This window comes from Palaemon carinicauda, chromosome 24 (genome assembly GCF_036898095.1).
Source record: "Palaemon carinicauda isolate YSFRI2023 chromosome 24, ASM3689809v2, whole genome shotgun sequence".
Lineage (NCBI taxonomy): Eukaryota > Metazoa > Arthropoda > Malacostraca > Decapoda > Palaemonidae > Palaemon > Palaemon carinicauda.
This window is the reverse complement of record NC_090748.1, coordinates 84505662-84525661: the sequence shown is the minus strand read 5'-3', so window position 1 is coordinate 84525661 and position 20000 is coordinate 84505662. Positions and strand designations below refer to the sequence as shown.

At 35.4% G+C, this 20000-nt stretch overlaps 1 protein-coding gene across 10 annotated transcripts in view; it reads left to right on the top strand.

Moving 5' to 3' along the window:
• Positions 1 to 20000, top strand: part of LOC137618191 (retinol-binding protein pinta-like) — a 154071-nt gene that overhangs the window by 87713 nt on the left and 46358 nt on the right. For 6 of the 10 annotated variants that reach the window (XM_068348267.1, XM_068348271.1, XM_068348269.1 and 3 more), the window contains exon 3: positions 431 to 590. In XM_068348267.1, the coding sequence (XP_068204368.1) occupies positions 431 to 590 (160 nt within the window). Of the gene's footprint in view, positions 1 to 430; positions 591 to 12548; positions 12808 to 18965; positions 19225 to 20000 lie in introns of all 10 variants that reach the window. The other 4 variants (XM_068348273.1, XM_068348272.1, XM_068348263.1 and 1 more) reach the window with 2 other exon arrangements.

The window sequence follows — 20000 nt, the reverse complement described above, 5'->3', positions numbered from 1 at the left end:
TACTACATTTGACCGAAAAAAAGTTCTATTGTGTATTATAAAAAGGAACACGAGAGAGAGAGAGAGAGAGAGAGAGAGAGAGAGAGAGAGAGAGAGAGAGAGAGAGAGAGAGAGAGAGAGAGAGAGAGAGAGAGAGAGAGAGAATTTATACACTGATCCAATACTGCTTCTATACTAGATGTCATCTCTACTATTATATATATATATATATATATATATATATATATATATATATATATATATATATATATATATATATATATATATAACAATTGATTCTGTAAACCTGAAAATTGTCCATAAAAGTATCTTGTAGGAAAGTTCACTTTATAAATTTCCTATATATGGCTGAGGTAATTGTAGTCACGTTTGTTTTACCTTAGGATCTTTTTCACTTTATATCCTCTCTTATTATTTATTTTTCTTTCAGATGACTGGACGATCCTTCGGTTCTTGAGAGGATGCAAATTCTCTCTAGAAAAGACAAAGCAAAAGATAGACATGTTCTATACATGTAAATCAATGTGTCCCGAATGGTACACCAACAGGGATCCACAAGACAAGAAGCTGCGAGCTATCCTCGAGATGGGGTGAGTGTTACGATTCATTATTTCTTTCAAGTTTTTTTTATTTTATCGTATTGTTTTATATTTCGTTATCTGATGATAATATCTCATCAATGTTTATAGTTTATTGGAAAATATGATTTTCATATAACGTCTTCTTTATGTTTTAAGGATATTCTTATCAATATGTTTATCAATTGTAATAATGCAATTTGGTTTATGCTTTAGATATCAAAACTTCCTTTCAAGTATATTGATTGCACCAAAAAATATTGTAATGTATTATAGAAATTCTTGAATTACCTAAATGATGGCATGCAATAGACGTCTGCAGGAGTCAAATTGTGTGTTTCTATGTATCATTCAAGTTGATATATGATAGATCAAATCTATTTATCCATTCAGATTTCTTTCTGACTCAAGCTTGTTTGCCTTCAACAGAGTTATCTTTCACTGCTTGCTAATTTGGCAAATTTGGGCATAGCTTTTTGGTTGGTGTCAAGTCTTTATCAAGGTGTGATTTCTGCTTCTTTCACAAATTCTATTAATCTAAATTGGTTAAACTATTCTTCTAATAACATCTTCCAGTCTTGTCGGCTTTTAGTGATAAAAATGGTTCATTTGCTTTTGTTTCTAAAATTATGATGGCATAACGCGTGGTAATAATGTAAGTAAACAATGATTGTTAGTTTGCTTTGCTGTAAAGTAATTCTAAAAACTAAAATCTTTGATGTATTAAAGAATATGTCGCGTTTGATGTAAATATATCCTGTGATATTCGTAAAATCTATGAAATGGAGAAAAAATCGTATAGTATTTTTCGTTTAAAACTTCTAGTTTCAGCTTTTTTTTTTGATAAAAAGGGTTCATTTGCCTCTGTTCCTAAAATTATGATGGCATAACGCGTGTTAATAATGTTAGTAAGCAATGATTGCTAGTTTGCTTTGCTGTAAAATTATTCTAAAAATCAAAACTCTTGGTGTATTAATAGATTTGTTACGTTTGATGTAAATTTATGTGATAATCTTAAAACTACGATATGGAGAAAAAACCATGAAGTATTTGCATGCTAACACCAATTGGTTGATCTATAGTCATAACTCATAAAATTAAGTTCGTATTTCGAATATTAAAAACTAAACTATGTATACTGAAAGATGCTATTTCATTTCTTATTAAACTTGATTGTAAAATTTAATTACTATATATTTTTTCCTAACGTTAAGCCAAGGCTCCAGAAAATAAGCAACACAACAGTCTTTGTAACTGTTGAATCTCGATTGAAACCCATATGCAGAAAAATACCACCAAAATTACTGCTTTATAGACCTGTGCAAATAGGGCATTAACAGTTCTTCTAGAACCCTAAACATACCACTCCATTCAACCCTATCTTAAGCCCTGTCCACACGATCGAGCATGCCCGACGGGCAAACAGTGATACCAGACTACAATAGTTAGTAAGAATGAGGGTTAATGATGTCAGAAGCAGGAAAACTACAGACAGGGATCTGGCATCATACAGTGTTGCCAGATCCCTGCCTTTAGTTTTCCCGCTTCTGACGTCATCAACCCTCATTTTCACTAACTTGTGGCCTGGTATCATTGTTTGCCCGTCGGGCATGCCTGATCTTGTGGACAGGGCTTTACACACTCCTTTTCAGTGCGTACGCTTTGTAGGTCTTCCTCTTCTCCTAACTCCTTGCACTTATGAATTATCACCGATTCTTTCCCTTTGACCAAACCACCGCATAAACACTGATCCCAATTTTCCCCAGATCTAACATTTTTGATAATCTATCTATGTATCTCAATCAAGTCTTCGTGCATTGTATATAATATGCATTGTTCATTTCAAATGCTTACACCTATACTTGCATTACCACTGGATAACCACACCTCACTTCCATAAAGGAACATTGGTTCAACCATCGCTTCACATATTCATGTATTGACCTCCTCAGACTATTCAAATCTTTGCACGCATCCTATTATCATCATCAAAACAAGCCTGAGAGATTAATCAGTTTAATGAGTCAAAATTTACTATTTCAAAGCTAGCCTGAACAAATGGGAAGGAATGAAATTAATTATCTTTAATTAGATACGAGGCAAGAATTATTATAGATAAGATAAAAATGCCATCACAAACACTGCTACATTTCTTGACTTACCTGTTAAATGACATCTCTTCTCTCATTTTACCATCTTCTGTTACTATTGCTCCAAAATATACAGCATATAAGAATCAGCCTATTCCATTAGTCCACGGAACAAATCAACATATATTAATCCATTACCTTTGTTTTATTTTTACCCATATAACAATACTCTTGCTCATATTTATTCTAAAAATTTCAAATCTATTCTATCAACTACTGCAGTCTCGCATTAATCTCCCCAATAAGCTATCATTTGTAAACATCAACTATTCCTATTTCTATTCAAAACTTTTTATGCCGGAACTCAGCGACTATGTCAACTGTCCTTTCTGGGTCCTTTTGTATGGCCCATTATTAACACTCGCACTATACATTCTTGTCTCAAACCTATCTTCAACCAAGCAAATCACTCTCGTGCTTACATAGGCTTCTTTTTCGCCATGAAACTTTATACTTCATGTTGTATATACTCAACACTTCAAATTCCTCTCAAATGATTTCATCATAAGCTGTTTCAAGATCCAGTCACCATCTTCCTTGTCTAAATTTGAACCCTTTCTTTTCCTCTCAGCCCTGCCGTCATTTATCTTACATTCTTGATCAAATTTCAACCTCACATCTTTACTAGCATACTAATTAATGTTATGCCCTTATTACACTTATCTTTATCAGTCTTACATTTATGCAAAAGAAAGGATATTCCTCACGCCCATTCTTTTGGATTAATTTCCCTCAGCCAGGCATGCCATACAAATTCTGCTCAGCCACTCAATCATAATATAACTCATCTACTGATGCATTTCACTTGGAATGGCAAGATCAACTTTAGGTTTGTTCCGTTCTTTAGCCTCCTCATCACATTTATTATATCCTTACCTGACACACCTGCTAAGATTCTCAGCCTCCCACCAATCATTATTCCTTTGTGCCATTCAATTTTCCCTGTCCTTTCTTATCATTTAATAAACCCGTAAGATGCTCACTTCGCTGATACAGTGCTGCATCTTTTGTTGCAAGATCTTTTGTTCCTTAACTTTTCTCTCTCCAATACTTCTATGAAGAATACCATTTGTTCTACCTAAAGCTCTTTTTCACCTTCTCCCCTCTCTTCAAATTACTTGTCATTTTTATCCATCATTTTCTTCTAAAATAAATTATTCATCTGTTGTTTTCCTGTATATACGCTTCTCTAATAGGCTAAACCATCTCTTTTTTTACTCATTTAGAGCTCTAACTTCTTTGGCCTAATCCCTACTTTTTGCTTCTCTTCCCATACTCTTATAACCATAAACATTTCCTGCTGTCTCCATGAACCCATTAGGAAATTTTAAAAACTCCTCATCTATTTCTACCTTTGTTTTATACCCTTAGCTCCCAGTCTATCCCTTTTCTCGTTATATGCTCTCATTGATTCTTACTGAAACTTACTGGTCTTAATTAGAATTATGGATAGACTACATTGTTCCTCATTAATTTTCAACTGATGTATACCTTAACATTTACTGAAGCAAAATAATGATCTCTGATACTTCTGACCACTTCTCTTCTTACATTTACATCCATCAACATATTCTTCCATTTAATTTGTACAAACAACTAATCTAGTGAACTCTTTTCTTAGCCATTGACATTTTCTCAAGTGTTCCAATGAATGTATTTTCTTAAGAAATCAAGTAATTTTTGTGCTAAAGTCTCTTACCATTCCAATAAAAATTTCACAAGACTATCTTTATTTTCTTTTACTTTAGGACATTCATTCGTACTTACAACTCCACCTCTTATGTTATCTACCTTTGCTCTCAAATAACCTAGCAAAACCATCCTTTCATGTTCTCTTAACCTCATTGATCAGAGTTGCAAACTTTTCTTGAAAGATTCCTCTTGACTTACTCTTTTCCATTCCTGAACCATATACATCCACTGTTCTGCGTTTCACACCCATGAAAGTTAGTCTTACCCATAAAATGCTCGAATTGAGATATCTGCCTCTTTCATGTACAATCAAATCCCCAAGACTTAACATGCTGTTCTCTCTGGATTTTATTAAGAATAAAAGTGGGTGGGGAATTGCAAACTCCAATCCCAGCCATTGGTAATTTTTACACCTCACTCCGAAGTGCACCCAGACTTACCATTACTGTGTGGTGAGTTCATGTGCCCACCATTCTGCCATTTCTTCGGACACTATCTGTTTGGTTATTCGCCGAGCAGTAAGGGTGTGACAGGATGTACTTCTTCGTAGTGAGGTGTGCTAGGGACTCCTGTGTCCAATTGTAAATTTAGGTTTTAGTCAAGAATGAGAGTAGTAATTTAACTACAACTCTAAATAGTAACTTTTCCTTCTACAAAGAGGTTTAAAACTCTTTATCAGTTGATCCTTAGCTTTGATGCACAACAAGAATACAATACACGTTAACTATTGACATTGTTGACTTTCAACTTACATAGGTTTATTAAGGGTTGCTCAGATGAGATATCATCAGTTGGGACACATGGTGGGTCGGGAAGTTGGCTAAAACTCGTTGTATGTAAAACATTGGACTCAGCAAGTAAATTATGGAACACAGTTAGCACTTAGGTTCTGACTATGTTAGGGCCTCTGTTGATATAACTGATATCTACTTAGCCTTTAATTTGAAGAGAATAGGGTTCGATCTCAATTTGGAATAGAAATTTATTTCAATTGAACCTGATATAGTGTTGCTTTTTATCATATATTGACTCATTATTGGAAATTAGAATTAAGTGCTAACAGTTTGCCACCTGCTTATAGAAAAGTTAAGTACGACCGAGGATATAGCCTGGCTGACACTTTCACGAATTTGTGGCACTCATTGTCACGACTCGAGTCGTGAACTCGTTGTGAACTGGCGTGAAGTGTTCGTAAACCCGTCGTGACATCGTGGCATGTCGTGAAGAGAATTTTGAAATGTTCAAAATTCTGGTCACGACAAAATTTCGTGACCGGGTCGTGAACTATGCGCGAATTGTTCGTGAACTCGTCGGGACGATGCGGGAAGTGCGCAAACTATGCGCAAACTATGCTTGAACTCATCGTGCCAGTTCGTGTCAATGTGGATAGGTCAGCTGTGATTCTGAGGTATTTTTTTGTTTTTCTTTTTATCTTCCAGTTCGTGCCACAAAATGTCACTACTTGCCACGACAAATTCGTGGCAAAAAGTCGTGCAAGTGTCAGGGTACCCTAAGTAAGAGAGTGATCTCGCCAAGTAAATCCTGATATACATTTACCACTTGGGATAAGACTAATTTTAGAGCCTATGGTAGCATGATTGATAGCTACATAGCCTTTCATTTAAAGAGACTTTGGTTCAGCGCAAATGAGGGTGGAGTTATATATATATATATATATATATATATATATATATATATATATATATATATATGTATATATATATACATATATATATGTGTATATATACATATATATATACATATATATATATATATATATATATATATATATATGTATATATATAGGTCCCCTTTTTTATTTTGTTTTGTTTCATTTGTTGATGTCGGCTACCCCCCAAAATTGGGGGAAGTGCCTTGGTATATGTATGTATGCGTGTGTGTGTGTGTATATATATATATATATATATATATATATATATATATATATATATATATATATATATATATATATATATATATATATATATATATAAAACATTGATTTGCCTCGAATCATGAAAGAGGAAATACCCTTCAATGACTGTAAATCTGTGAAACCGGAATGATAGTGGTTTGAAAGTAGAAAAATAAACATGGAATTTTCAAAATGGAAAATAATGAACCTCATTACGAAAGCCCTACTTTAAAAGAAATTGACTGGTTTCTGTTCTCTTTGTCAACATTACCTTTTTCTCATCCGGGTAAGGGATTTTATAGTCCCGACTGTATATTCGTTTTGGAAAAATCTTCATATTTTCATGTTGATGTTAACGGGAGATGAAAAGGTGGTCAAACATCCAATGACCCTTAAATCCTAGTTTCGAGTTCGTAGAGCCAAGGGAATATGCTCCAAATAGGTCTCTCTCTCTCTCTCTCTCTCTCTCTCTCTCTCTCTCTCTCTCTCTCTCTCTCTCTCTCTCCTCTCTCTCTCTCTCTCTCTCTTTTTTTTTTTTTTTTTTTTTTTTTTTTTTTTTTTTTTTTTGCTAAAAACTATCAATTAAGACCTCCTTGAATTAGAAACAAAACTCTAGGTCTCTAGGCATCAAGTAACAGTTTGTAATTTAAAGTATCCTAAATTGGATATAAGGCTATCAAATAATTTTTAGCTAAATTAACGCTTCTATAGTAAAAGACTAGATTCAGGTCTGAACCCTGTAGGAAAATCAGATCGCTTAATATTGGTCGTTGCATTTAAGAAAAGAATAAAGTTGTGAGGAAAGCAATGCTTAAAACTTGATTGTAAAAGCAAAATACCAAACTTCTCTATGCCTGAAGTTGTAAGGTTGCTTAGCAGCCAATGCTAATTTTATTTTTTTAATGTAGCAAAGTCGTAATACCATAAAGAGGTTAAGAGTTAATCTGTATTGTAGAGGTGTGACCTTTGAAAATTAACAGAAGATTTTGACGAAGAAATTTTTCTAGAAGCTTATTAATAGAATGGGACAATGAAAATATGTTTTCGTATATATAACAATATTAAACTATGAAATTTTTTTTTATTTTAATTGGAAATTCTCCGTAAAATATACAGTTTTCAGTAAAATACAGGCGAACGTAATTTAACTTTACTTTATTATTATCTTTTACGTGCTGGTGACCGTAATGTCACGTATTAACGTCAATATAACCGGTTTTGAAACAGTTAATGACTGGTAACATATATTCCAGGATTTTTACAGTTTTTTTTAAAGCAAATTTTTAAGTGTATACAGCTACCAAACAGTAAAAGCTATTCACATGCAATTGATTATACTGCTTATGTTTTAGGGTATGGGATATTAAATCTTGGAAATTTTAGTTTTGATGCTTTAATGCATAAAGTTAAGAAGCATTGACCTGGTAGATATTTGTCGACTTGGGGGAAAAGATCTAGAAATAGATTATAAACCGTTTTGTAGAATTGCTTAGATGATAGTGATAAAGAAGGGTTCACTTTCTCGTCTCGTGATATGATACTCGATGGTAAAACTTCAACAGTGGAACAATACACAACCAAAGAAAATACAATAGTCAGTAGTTTTCAATGTATTAACTACCAACGAATTATCGTGAAACATTCTGAAATGTTTAGCCTACACTTTTGCTTCTTATTACTCGTTACATCAGCATACTGATTATGAACCTTTTAAATTTGACTTATTTTCTTTCAAACAACTTTACCTTCTTTTTAATTGTATATGACATGAATAAAGATTTTTTTTTTACAAAAAAAAATATTTTTTTTAGGGTGAGCGCACCAGCCACCTATTAAGATACTGCCGCTATAGTTATTGGGTCCTTTGACTGGCCAGATAGTAATAGATTTATATTGGATATCTTTCTGGTTGCAGTTAATTTTTTTTTTTATTTATGTACACATACACCGAATACCCTGGCCTATTCTTTACATTTTCTCCTCTTTCTTCATATACCTGACTACAATAAGATAACAGAAAAATTCTTCACTCATTGGCAAAATTACTGCATTGTAATTGTTCAGTGGATACCTTCCACTTGGTAAGGGTAGGAGAGACTCTTTACCTTTGTCATATGGTAAACGGCACTTCTAGGAGGACACTTTAAAATCAAACCAATGTTTTCCAGTCTTGGTTAATGCCATGCCCCCTGTACCATGGTCATCCACTATCTTGGGTTAGAGTTCTCTTGCTTGAGGGTATACACAGGTACGTTATTCTGTTTCCTTATTTCCTTTCCTCACTGGGCTATTTTCCCTTTATGACCCTTGTGCTTATAGCACCGTTTTTCCCATTAGGGTTATAGCGTAGCTAATAATAATAGTAATGATAATAATAATAATAATAATAATAATAATAATAATAACAACAACAAATGAAAATTTACAAAACCTGTAAATTAAAGATAAGGTAAATTGTTAGTGACCCAATCTCAGGATATCACTGGTTTTTATGTCTAAAGGGGAAATTTCCATTCATCCACCTTACGATGAAATACTTGGGATCTTTTATACTGATTCAATGGGGGAAATTTGCTTCTATCCCCTATAATACAATACTTGGTATCTTTTATACCGACACAGTGGGTACTGACATAGTGTTGATCACATATTCAGGTTGATAGTTCAATCATGATTATAGATCTGCAATATCAGAGATAGCAACTTTACATCGGCTTTATTAGAACTGGTGATCCAGCTGTCATTCTTAATGGTTAATAGTGACCAGTGCTTAAGCAGTTGCTATATAGCCTAACAGCCAAGTCCCAATTGAGATTCACTCAGGCAATAAAAGAGGCATTGAACTTGAAAAATAAATCTTTCTTGATACAACTTAGTAATGTACCAACCGTGTGTCACACGATCGTACATAGTTCATTTTGTGTATATATTACTTGTATCTTCGTTCTCCCCTCGCACTAAAAAGAACCTGAAAAAACATGTCTGTTTTTGTCAGCGTTAACGGTGTCAATTTTAAACATGAAAATTCCTGTTGTCTTGAGCTTTTGTATATAAAGGAGAGTACTCAATAATAAACTCACTTGGTTACTTCCATCCTGTCTTTGAGTCACAACTTTCTCTCGGCACCTTCACATTGGTGACCCCGGAGTGACTCGCTCCTCTCGGCTCCTCCCCCCCCTCACCGTTACTATGACGCCGTCAACGCATACCTTCTGCAGCAGTACTCGCTGTCGCCAGCCGCCCGTATAGTAAAGCTTTTTCAGCTCTCTCAACAACCGTTGGGGGACCAAAGGGCTTTGCTCACCCTTGGGAAAATGACCAGTATCACTCGCCTGCAACCTGACGCAGACGGCTCTCCTCGTGAGGTGAACCTACTTCATGCCCTTTGGGTAAGCCGTTTACCCAAACCTGTATGCGCTGCCATACCCGATGTCGATAGTTTACCCATAAAGGACTTGATGCCCAAAGCCGACGCCCTTTTGGACAGCCACTTCATGACCTTCAAAACCTCCATCAACGCCTCCCCCCGTGACGAAGAGGACACCTATTCAACTTCAACCGAAGCTGACGTGAATGCCGTAGGACACACACGCCTATGAATGCCGTAGGATATACACGCCTATGAACGCCGTAGGCCTATGAATGCCTGAAGACACGCCTATGAATGCCGTAGGACACACACGCCTATGAATGCCGTAGGACACACTCGCCTATGAATGCCGTAGGACACACACGCCTATGAATGCCGTAGGACACACACGCCTATGAATGCCGTAGGACACACTCGCCTACCCTGTGACGAGCCGGAGCGGCAACAAAGCCACCCATCATCCACCACTCGCTCACACCCCAACCAACGACTTCTACAGCCATTCACTGCCGCTAATCGGCGCAGTTTTTACTACTACCTCTCCAGATTCAGGGCACCTATTTAACATGTACAGGATGTCATTTTTAGAGGGGGAGCCATGTGCCAACCGTGTGTCACACGATCGTAGATAGTTCATTTTGTGTATATATTGCTTGTATCTTTGCTCTCCCCTCACACTAAAAAGAACCTGAAAAAATATGTCTGTTTTTCTCAGCGTTAACGGTGTCAATTTTAAACATGAAAATTCCTGTTGCCTTGAGCTTTTGTATATAAAGGAGAGTACTCAATAATAAACTCACTCAGTTGCTTTCATCCTTTCTCTGAGTCACAACCTTTCTCCTACCCCGTCACAGTAATATGAATTTTGGTTGCGGGTGGGTTGAGCTACTCTCAAATATTTAGACTTTGGTGTATACTTGGGAGTTTCTTCTTGCTTAAACCAGATGACTTTGTTATACACTGTCCAAAGGAAAATGCAACCCATTTGGCTGATGTGTTGATATGCCCCATCACTATTTTCATAAAACTAAGCTTGTTTATTTAGATTTGGGTTAATTCAAATAAGAATCTATTACCTGACACTAATGCTTGTGTGTAGTTAGCTGATACCTTACCTTCTAAAGAAAATTAGGATTTTTACTCCATCAGGGAGATGTGATTGTTGTATCTCGGGCAGAGCACTATCCAATTTGTACAACTTCTATGTTAACTGAAGCTATTGTGTCTGTAGTTTAAGAGTGAAGGCAAAAGCTAAAAGTAATCCTCCGTTCCATAGGTGGCAGTTTGACCTCTGTTGTTTGTGATGCTCTTCTTACAATTTACAGTGTCGTAAAAATATCCTCAAACAATGGTCATTTAATTTATTTCTGCTTTTGAGGGTGTTAATTCTGAGACATTTTTTTTCAAACGTGAAAAGATGGTAGTTAGATGCTATTCTCTTAGAATTGTTATTGAATTCATAACTAATACGTTACAAAGAACAGTGGTTGTTGAGCAATGTAGTAAGTATAGAAATTTAATCTTTGGTGTTCCTTGGTGGTGCTCTTGGGTCTTCCATGGTCTTCCACTGTCTTGGGTTAGAGTTCTCTTGCCTGGGGGTACTCTCAGGCACACTATTCTGTTTCCTGATTTCCTTTTTCGCACTGGGCTATTTTCCCTGTTGGTGCCCTTGGGTTTATAGCAGCTTGCTCTTCCATCTAGGGTTGTAGCCTAGCAAGTGATATGATGATTATAATGATAAGAAGAAGGAGGAGGAGAAGACTTATTAACTCGCATATGGAATTGAGTGAATAGCTAGTCCATATAAATTTATGTTCAGAGTGTTTTACCCCTCTTGTTTGCCGGCTGTTTCTTTTATGCAGATATAAGGTTAAGATTTTTTCTTTCTTGTTGTTAAGTAAGAAATCTGGATCTCTATTGAAACCTTACTTTAGGATAAATTTGAATTTGAACTATTTGAGTATGACCGCATAACAGTCTGACAAATGCCGAATTGTTCTTGAGATTTTCTTTGGGATTTTCATTGTATATTCCAGCTATTGTGGCATTGTTCTGTCTTATGGGTCATATTCTGAACAAATGTGAATCTAAATATATGAAGAAGATTTGTGCCAAACTTGACTGAAAAATTATCCAGTGATTCTTGAGAAAAGACAAAAGATGTGATAAGTTTACAATGTACAGACAGGTTCATACCAACACACTTACAGAAAGACATATAGGCAGACAAACCTTGAGCAAACTTTAGGGAAAAAAAATGTTTGGTTGAGCTTTCAGCTCAGTAGGACAAGTATTAATCTTTACACTGGAAATTGTAAAAATATTTTTTGCACTGTTAGATACCAAATACTAAAACTTAGGGCTCAGTTATAAGAATTCAGAAATAATGCGTGCAATACTATGTTTATTTTCCAATATCATGGTCTAGTTCTAATTATTTTAAGGCTCACGCTTTGGAAACTGGTACACTTTCGTGTTTTGGGACAGTCATGGTTATGTATATAACTTCATTATAATCAAGTTGTTTCTTTGTATATAATATCTCTTAGATATATTTGCTGTTATTTGCCTTAATATCCGTCAACATATGTAAACTCATACATGTATTAAAGATGACCTATTTCAACATTCCAGAACACTTTCTGACAGAATGCCTTCAGGATCTTACATGCACTTAGAAACATGGGTTTATATTTTATAGCAGTCATTTCTTGTACAATACTAGAGAAATCATATGATAACCTTGCAGAACTTTAATTAGAAGTCTGGTAAGTATTTTGGCTGGATGCCTCTCCAGTACAGATGAAGCACATCCTCACAGATTACATTGAAATATCCTCCAGTGAATTCCTGCCGCTCCCAGGCTACGATCCGCAAGGGCGCAAAATCGTCCTCATCCGAACTGGAGCGCATGACCCTAAGGTACATTCGATGGACGAAGTCTTCAGAGCAACCCATTGCATCAGTGACCTTCTGATTGAGGAGGACGAACAGACTTGCATTACAGGGATTGTCAACCTCTTGGATATGCAGGATATGACTGCTGCTCACGCAATGCAGATGTCTCCTGCACTGGTGAAGAAGGCAATGACTATTTGGCAGGTGTGCCTAAGTAGTGTTTTACTTTTAGCAATATACTAACAGATTAATCTAGTATTATCATGGCACGTTTAAGAAAATTAGTTAGCCTGATATGAAAGGCTTGGTTAAAGATGTACATATCATTGGGACAAGAACTCCAGAAACTGAAAGTATGCCGAACTCAGTTCTCACGGAAAGACATGAAAAATCATGAAATTAAATGCGATTAACATAAATATATATTCTTAACTGGTTTTAGATATTATTCATAAGCATTAGACATTGAAAATGACATTCCTTAAGACAGTTTGAGCTACTCGATTGATGTGTACTTAGTCCTTCTTCACTGTTAGATTAGTTGGAGGCTTTCTGTTGGGTACCAACAACTGTTTGTGTGACTGAAATGAAAAAAAGCCTGGTGATGTTATGATGTTTATTTTGAAGACATTTCTTTTGCCACAGAGGCATTATACCTCACACGTGGTATTTTCATTAGTTGGAAACTTTGGTTAACAGTAACAGGAATATATTAGATATTGAAAGGACATCTCTTTCATGGAGACATGGTATCTTCTTTTCTGTGTTCAGTCTTTGCCCATTTCTGTATGGGGACGCTGTTTTCGATCAGCGGTTTTACAAAAGTGGTCTCAAAGTTGAAAACTTTCCTCAAAACATGTGCGTTATGCAAAATCCTAGCTTGAGTGGAGAGGGTGCTGATCAATTGTGTTGTTAATCTTCTTTTGTCTCTAGGCTAGTGTGTAATAGCACAAGACCTATTCTTTGTCTCTACTGTTAATGAGAAGTATTGAGTAATTGACTTGGTATAATAATATATAGACAAGTGCATGAAAAATATCTTATTATCTAGAGTTTTTATTTTTTTTTTCGTTTTCCCTCTTTTGCTTTGTAATTTCATCCTTTACTCCGTGATGAAGAATGATTGCTACATCCGCTTCTTTTGAGAACAGCTTTTTCAAAGGGGGAACTTTTTACTCAAAAATAAAGTGCAAACTGTTTAACATGAAAATTTACTCTATTCTGGTGGGCGACAGCTTTAAAAAATACTTAAACCCAAAAATCATTACAATCGTTTCTATACGTGAAAGATTGATCAATATTTATATTGTATTCATATTTTTTTACATCTCATAAATGGAAGCAATTCTACATTCTTGCTTGAATTATAATGTCATCAGATATTTATGCATGTATGAAATTATTAGAACTTGTGTACGCGACCCGTAAATATGACTGGTAAATATTTAGATATGCACACACACAGAATCAACCCTTCCCACCCCTACCCCTTTTTTAACTACATCCCCTCTCACCAAGGTATGACTACTCCCTCTCCCCCGACCCGAGAGACCGAAAAGTTATACGTCTTGTCGCTGAATGTGACCGAAAACATAATATATATATATATATATATATATATATATATATATATATATATATATATATATATATATATATATATATAGTATATATAACCAGACACTGCATTCCAGCTCACAAAGATGATAAATAATAATGGTACCAGAACAAGTAAACCCTTAAACTACCTGATATGGTCAATACTTCAAAATTATGCTTACATTGCTTTTTATTGTTATACATTGTGATCTTTTCTTGTCTTAGTCATCCATCTAGTCGTCCATGCCATATATATATATATATATATATATATATATATAGAGAGAGAGAGAGAGAGAGAGAGAGAGAGAGAGAGAGAGAGAGAGAGAGAGAGAGAGAGAGAGAGAGAGAGTGTAGCAAGGAAACTCAGAAAATCTAATTCTCTCTTAAAAAAAAAAGGAGGACTTCTGAAAGTCTACTCAGCATTTTCAAATTTATTTACTAAGGGCAACGTTTATATATATATATATGTGTATATATATATATATATATATGTATATGTATATATATGTATATATATATATATATATATTTATATTTATATTATATATATATATATATATATGTATATATATATATATATATATATATATATATTTATATTTATATATTATGTATATATATATATATAAATATATATATTAGTGTACGCGACCCTTCATTCAACCTAAATTTAGATAGGTTTCCACGCACACATACCCTCTCTCACGAGGGTACGATGTACCAACCGTGTGTCACACGATCGTGCATACTGTAAATTATTTTGTATATATTATGCTTGTATTTGCGCTCTTCCCTCGCACTAAAAAGAACATGAATGATCATGTCTCCGGTTTTCCTCTGTAACATTGTCTGTCTTGTGAACATGAAAATGCCTGTTGCCTTGAGGTTTTGTATATAAAGGAGAGTGTTCTATAATAAAGCTACTCAGTTGATTGCTTCCTGCCTTTGAGTCGCAACCTTTCTCTCGGTCGTCACAACGACTACCCTCTCACCTCCTACGGGGAGAGACCGTAGTTATACGTCTGGGAATGCTACTGAGCGTGACCGGGAAGAGATATATATATATATATATATATATATATATATATATATATATATATATATATATATATATATATATATAGTCAGGGACGTGCTCTTTATTATATAGAGGAGTTGTATCATCATCCTCTCCTACACTTATTGACGCAAAGGGCATCGGTTACATCTCCCCTGTGATCTCTATCATGTGCTTCTAAATCAATATTTCTCCATTCATCATCTCCTACTTCACGCTTCATAATCCTCAGCCATGTAGCCCTGGGTCCTTTTAAATTTGACTTATTTTCTTTCAAACAACTTTTCCTACGTTCTAATTGTATGGTATGGGTAAAGATGTAATTTCTTTTGCAAAAATATTCTTGTTAGGGTGAAATTGTTTAGGTAGTACAGTAGGTTGGCCGAGGCACCAGCCACCCATTGAGATACTGCCGCTACTGTTATTGGGTCCTTATACTGGCCTGGTAGTACTAAATTTATATTGGATCCCTTTCTTGTAGTTACAGTTAATCTTTTTTATTTGTGTACACATACGCCGAATACCCTGGCCTATTCTTTACACTTACTCCTCTTTCTTCATATAGCTGACAACACTAAGATAACAGAAAAATTCTTCTTCACTCATTGGGTTAACTACTGCATTGTAATTGTTCAGTGGATACCTTCCACTTGGTAAGGGTAGCAGAGACTTTTTACCTATGTCCTATGATAAACAGCGCTTGTAGGAGGACACTTCAAAATCAAACTATTCTTCTCCAGTCTTGGTTAGTCCCATAACCCCTGTACTATGGTCATCCACTATCTTGGGTTAGAGTTCTCTTGTTTGAGGGTACACTCAGGCACGTTATTCTCTCTGTTTCCTTATTTGCCTTCCTTACAGGAGCTTTGTGCTTATAGCACCCTGCTTTTCCAACTAGGGTTGTAGCTTAACTAATAATAATAATAACAAATGAAAATTTACAAAGCCTATAAATCAAAGGTAAGGTAAATTGTTAGTGACCCAATCTCAGGATATCAGTGGTTTTTATGTCTAAAGGGGAAATTTGCATTTATCCACCTTATGATGAAATACTTTGGATCTTCTATACTGATTCAATGGGGAAATTTGCTTCTATCCCCTATAATACTATACTTGGTATCTTTTATACCGACACAGTGGGTACTGACATAGTGTCGATCACATATTCAGGTTGATAGTTCAATCATGATCATAGATCTGCAATATCAGAGATAGCAATGCTACATCTGTTTTATTAGAACTAACTGGTGATCCAGCTGTCAGTCTTAATGGTTAATAGTGACGAGGGCTTAAGCAGTTGCTATATAGCCTAACAGCCAAGTCCCGATTGTGATTCACTCAGGCAATAAAAGAGGCATTGAACTTGAAAAATAAATCTTTCTTGATACAACTCAGTAACATGAATATTGGTTGCGGGTGGGTTGAGCTACCCTCAAATATTTAGACTTTGGTGTATACTTGGAAGTTTCTTCTTGCTTAAACCAGATGACTATGGGGTAGTTTGTAGCGCTACGGCCAAGCGTCCTAATTTGCTTATTATCGCTCCGACTGTTATCTTGTATAGAATAAAAACGTTTGGAAATGGTCTACGGATCTTGAATATGTTGTGTAAGGGGGTTCCGGGGGGGGGGGGGGGGGGGCGCAGCCCCCCTGGGTAAGGATATGGCTTTTAGCATAGGTTAGGTGGGTTTTTTAAGTTAGCTTCTCCCGCCAAAATCGTTTTTAGAACGACGGCCACAGATCAGAATATTCCCGTTTTCTACAGGATCTGGCCGTCACCCTAGAAACGCTCCTGACTATATTATACACTGTCCAAAGGAAAATGCAACCCATTTGGCTGTGTTGATATGCCCCATCACTATTTTCATAAAACTAAGCTTGTTAATTTAGATTTGAGTTAATTCAAATAAGAATCTATTACCTGAAACTAATGATTGTGTGTAGTTAGCTGATACCTTCCCTTCTAAAGAAAATTGGGATTTTTATTCCATCAGGGAAATGTGATTGTCGTATCTCGGGCAGAACACTATCCAATTTGTACAACTTTTATGTTAACTGAAGCTTTTGTGTCTAGTTTAAGAGTGAAGACAAAAGCTAAAAGTAATTCTCTGTTCCATAGATGGCAGTTTGACCTTTGTTGTTTGTGATGCTCTTCTTACAATTTACAGTGTTGTAGAAATATTCTTAAACAATGGTCATTTACATTGTTGCTGCTTTTGAGGGTGTTAATTCTGAGACATTTTTTTCAAACGTGAAAATATGGTAGTTAGATGCTAATCTCTTAGAATTGCTTTTGAATTCATAACTAATACATTACAAAGGACAGTGGTTGTTGAGCAATAAAGTGGCTATAGAAATTTAATCTCTGGTGTTCCTTAGTGGTGTGCTTGGCTTATAACAATAAGAGGTCTTCCATGGTCTTCCACTGTCTTGGGTTAGAGTTCTCTTGCCTGAGGGTACACTCAGGTACACTATTATAACAGTTTCCTGATTTTCTTTTTGTACTGGGCTATTTTCCCTGGTGGTGCCCATGGTTTTATAGCAGCTTGCTTTTCCATCTAGGGTTGTAGCTTAGCAAGTGATAATGATAATATTAATAAGAAGGAGGAGGAGAAGACGTATGAACTCGCATATGAAATTGAGTAAATAATTAAGTTGATATAAATTTATGTTCAGGGTGTTTTACTCCGCTTTTTTGTTGGATGTTTCTTTTATGCAGATATAAGGTTAAGATTTTTCATTTTTCCTTGTTGTTAAGTAAGAAATCTGGATCTCTATTGAAACCTTACTTTAGGATAAATTTGAATTTGAACTATTTGAGTATGACCGCATAACAGTCTGACAAATGCCGAATTGTTCTTGAGATTTTCTTTGGGATTTTCATTGTATATTCCAGCTATTGTGGCATTGTTCTGTCTTATGGGTCATATTCTGAACAAATGTGACTCTAAGTACACGAAGAAGATTTGTGCCAAACTTGATTGAAAAATTATCCGGTGATTCTTGAGGAAAGACAAAAGATGTGAAAAGTTTACAATGTACAGACAGGTTCATACAAACACACTTACAGAAAGACATATAGGCAGACAAACGTTGAGCAAACTTTAGAAAAAAAAAATGTTTGGTTGAGCTTTCAGCTCAGTAGGACAAGTATTAATCTTTACACTGGAAATTGTAAAAATATCTTTTGCACTGTTAGATACCAAATGCTAAAACTTAGGACTCGGTTATTAGAATTCAGAAATAATGGCTGCAATACTATGTTTATTTTCCAATATCATGGTCTAGTTATAATTATTTTAAGGCTCACGCTTTGGAAACTGGTACACTTTCGTGTTTTGGGACAGTCATTGTTATGTACATAACTTCATTATAATAAAGTTCTTTCCTTGTATATATTATATCTTAGATATATTTGCGGTTATTTGGCTTAATATCCGTCAACATATGTAAACTCATACATGTATTAAAGATGACTTATTTCAACATTCCAGAACACTTTCTGACAGAATGCCTTCAGGATCTTACATGCACTTAGAAACATGGGTTTATATTTTATAGCAGTCATTTCTTGTACAATACTAGAGAAATCATATGATAACCTTGCAGAACTTTAATTAGAAGTCTGGTAAGTATTTTGGCTGGATGCCTCTCCAGTACAGATGAAGAACATTCTCACAGATTACATTGAAATATCCTCCAGTGAATTCCTGCCGCTCCCAGGCTACGATCCAAAAGGGCGCAAAATCATCCTTATCCGAGCTGCAGCCCATGACCCTAAGGTACATTCGATGGACGAAGTCTTCAAAGCAACCAATTTCATCAATGACATTCTGATTGAGGATGATGAACAGGCTTGCATTACTGGGATTGTCAACCTCTTGGATATGCAGGATATGAGTGCTGCTCACGTAATGCAGATGTCTCCTGCACTGGTGAAGAAGGCAATGATTATTTGGCAGGTGTGCCTGAGTCGTGTTTTACTTTTAGCAATATACTAACAGATTAATCTAGTATTATCATGGCAAGTTGAAGGAAATTAGTTAGCCTGATAGGAAAGGCTTGGTTATAGATGTACATATCATTGGGACAAAAACTCCAGAAACAAAGTATGCCGAACTCAGTTGAGCATAAAGTGCTAAAAGCCGGTGTTAGAGGTTGTTACGGAGACAACAGCTGTCACGGAAAGACTTGAAAAATCATGAAATTAAATACGATTACCATAAACACATTCTTAATTTGTTTTAGACATTATTCATAAGCATTATACATTGAAAATTACATTCCTTAAGACTGAGCTACATGATTGATGTGTACTTAGTCCTCCTTCACTGTTAGATTAGTCGGAGGCCAACTTGTGAGTTTTTGTTGGGTATCGGCAACTGTTTGTGTGACTGGAATGAAAAAAAGACTGGCGATGTTGTTAGGTTTACTTTCAAGACATTTCTTTACCACACAGGCATTATACCTCACACGTGGTATTTTCATTAGTTGGAAACTTTGGTTAACAGAAACGGGAATATATATATATATGTATATATATATATATATATATATATATATATATATATATATATATATATATATATATATATATATTGGATGTTAAAAGGACATCTCTTTCATGGAGACATGGTCTTGTGTTTTCTGTGTTCATTCTTTGCCCATTTCTGTATGGGGGCGCTGTTTTCGATCACCGGTTTTACAATAGTGGTCTCAAAGTCGAAAACGTTCCTCA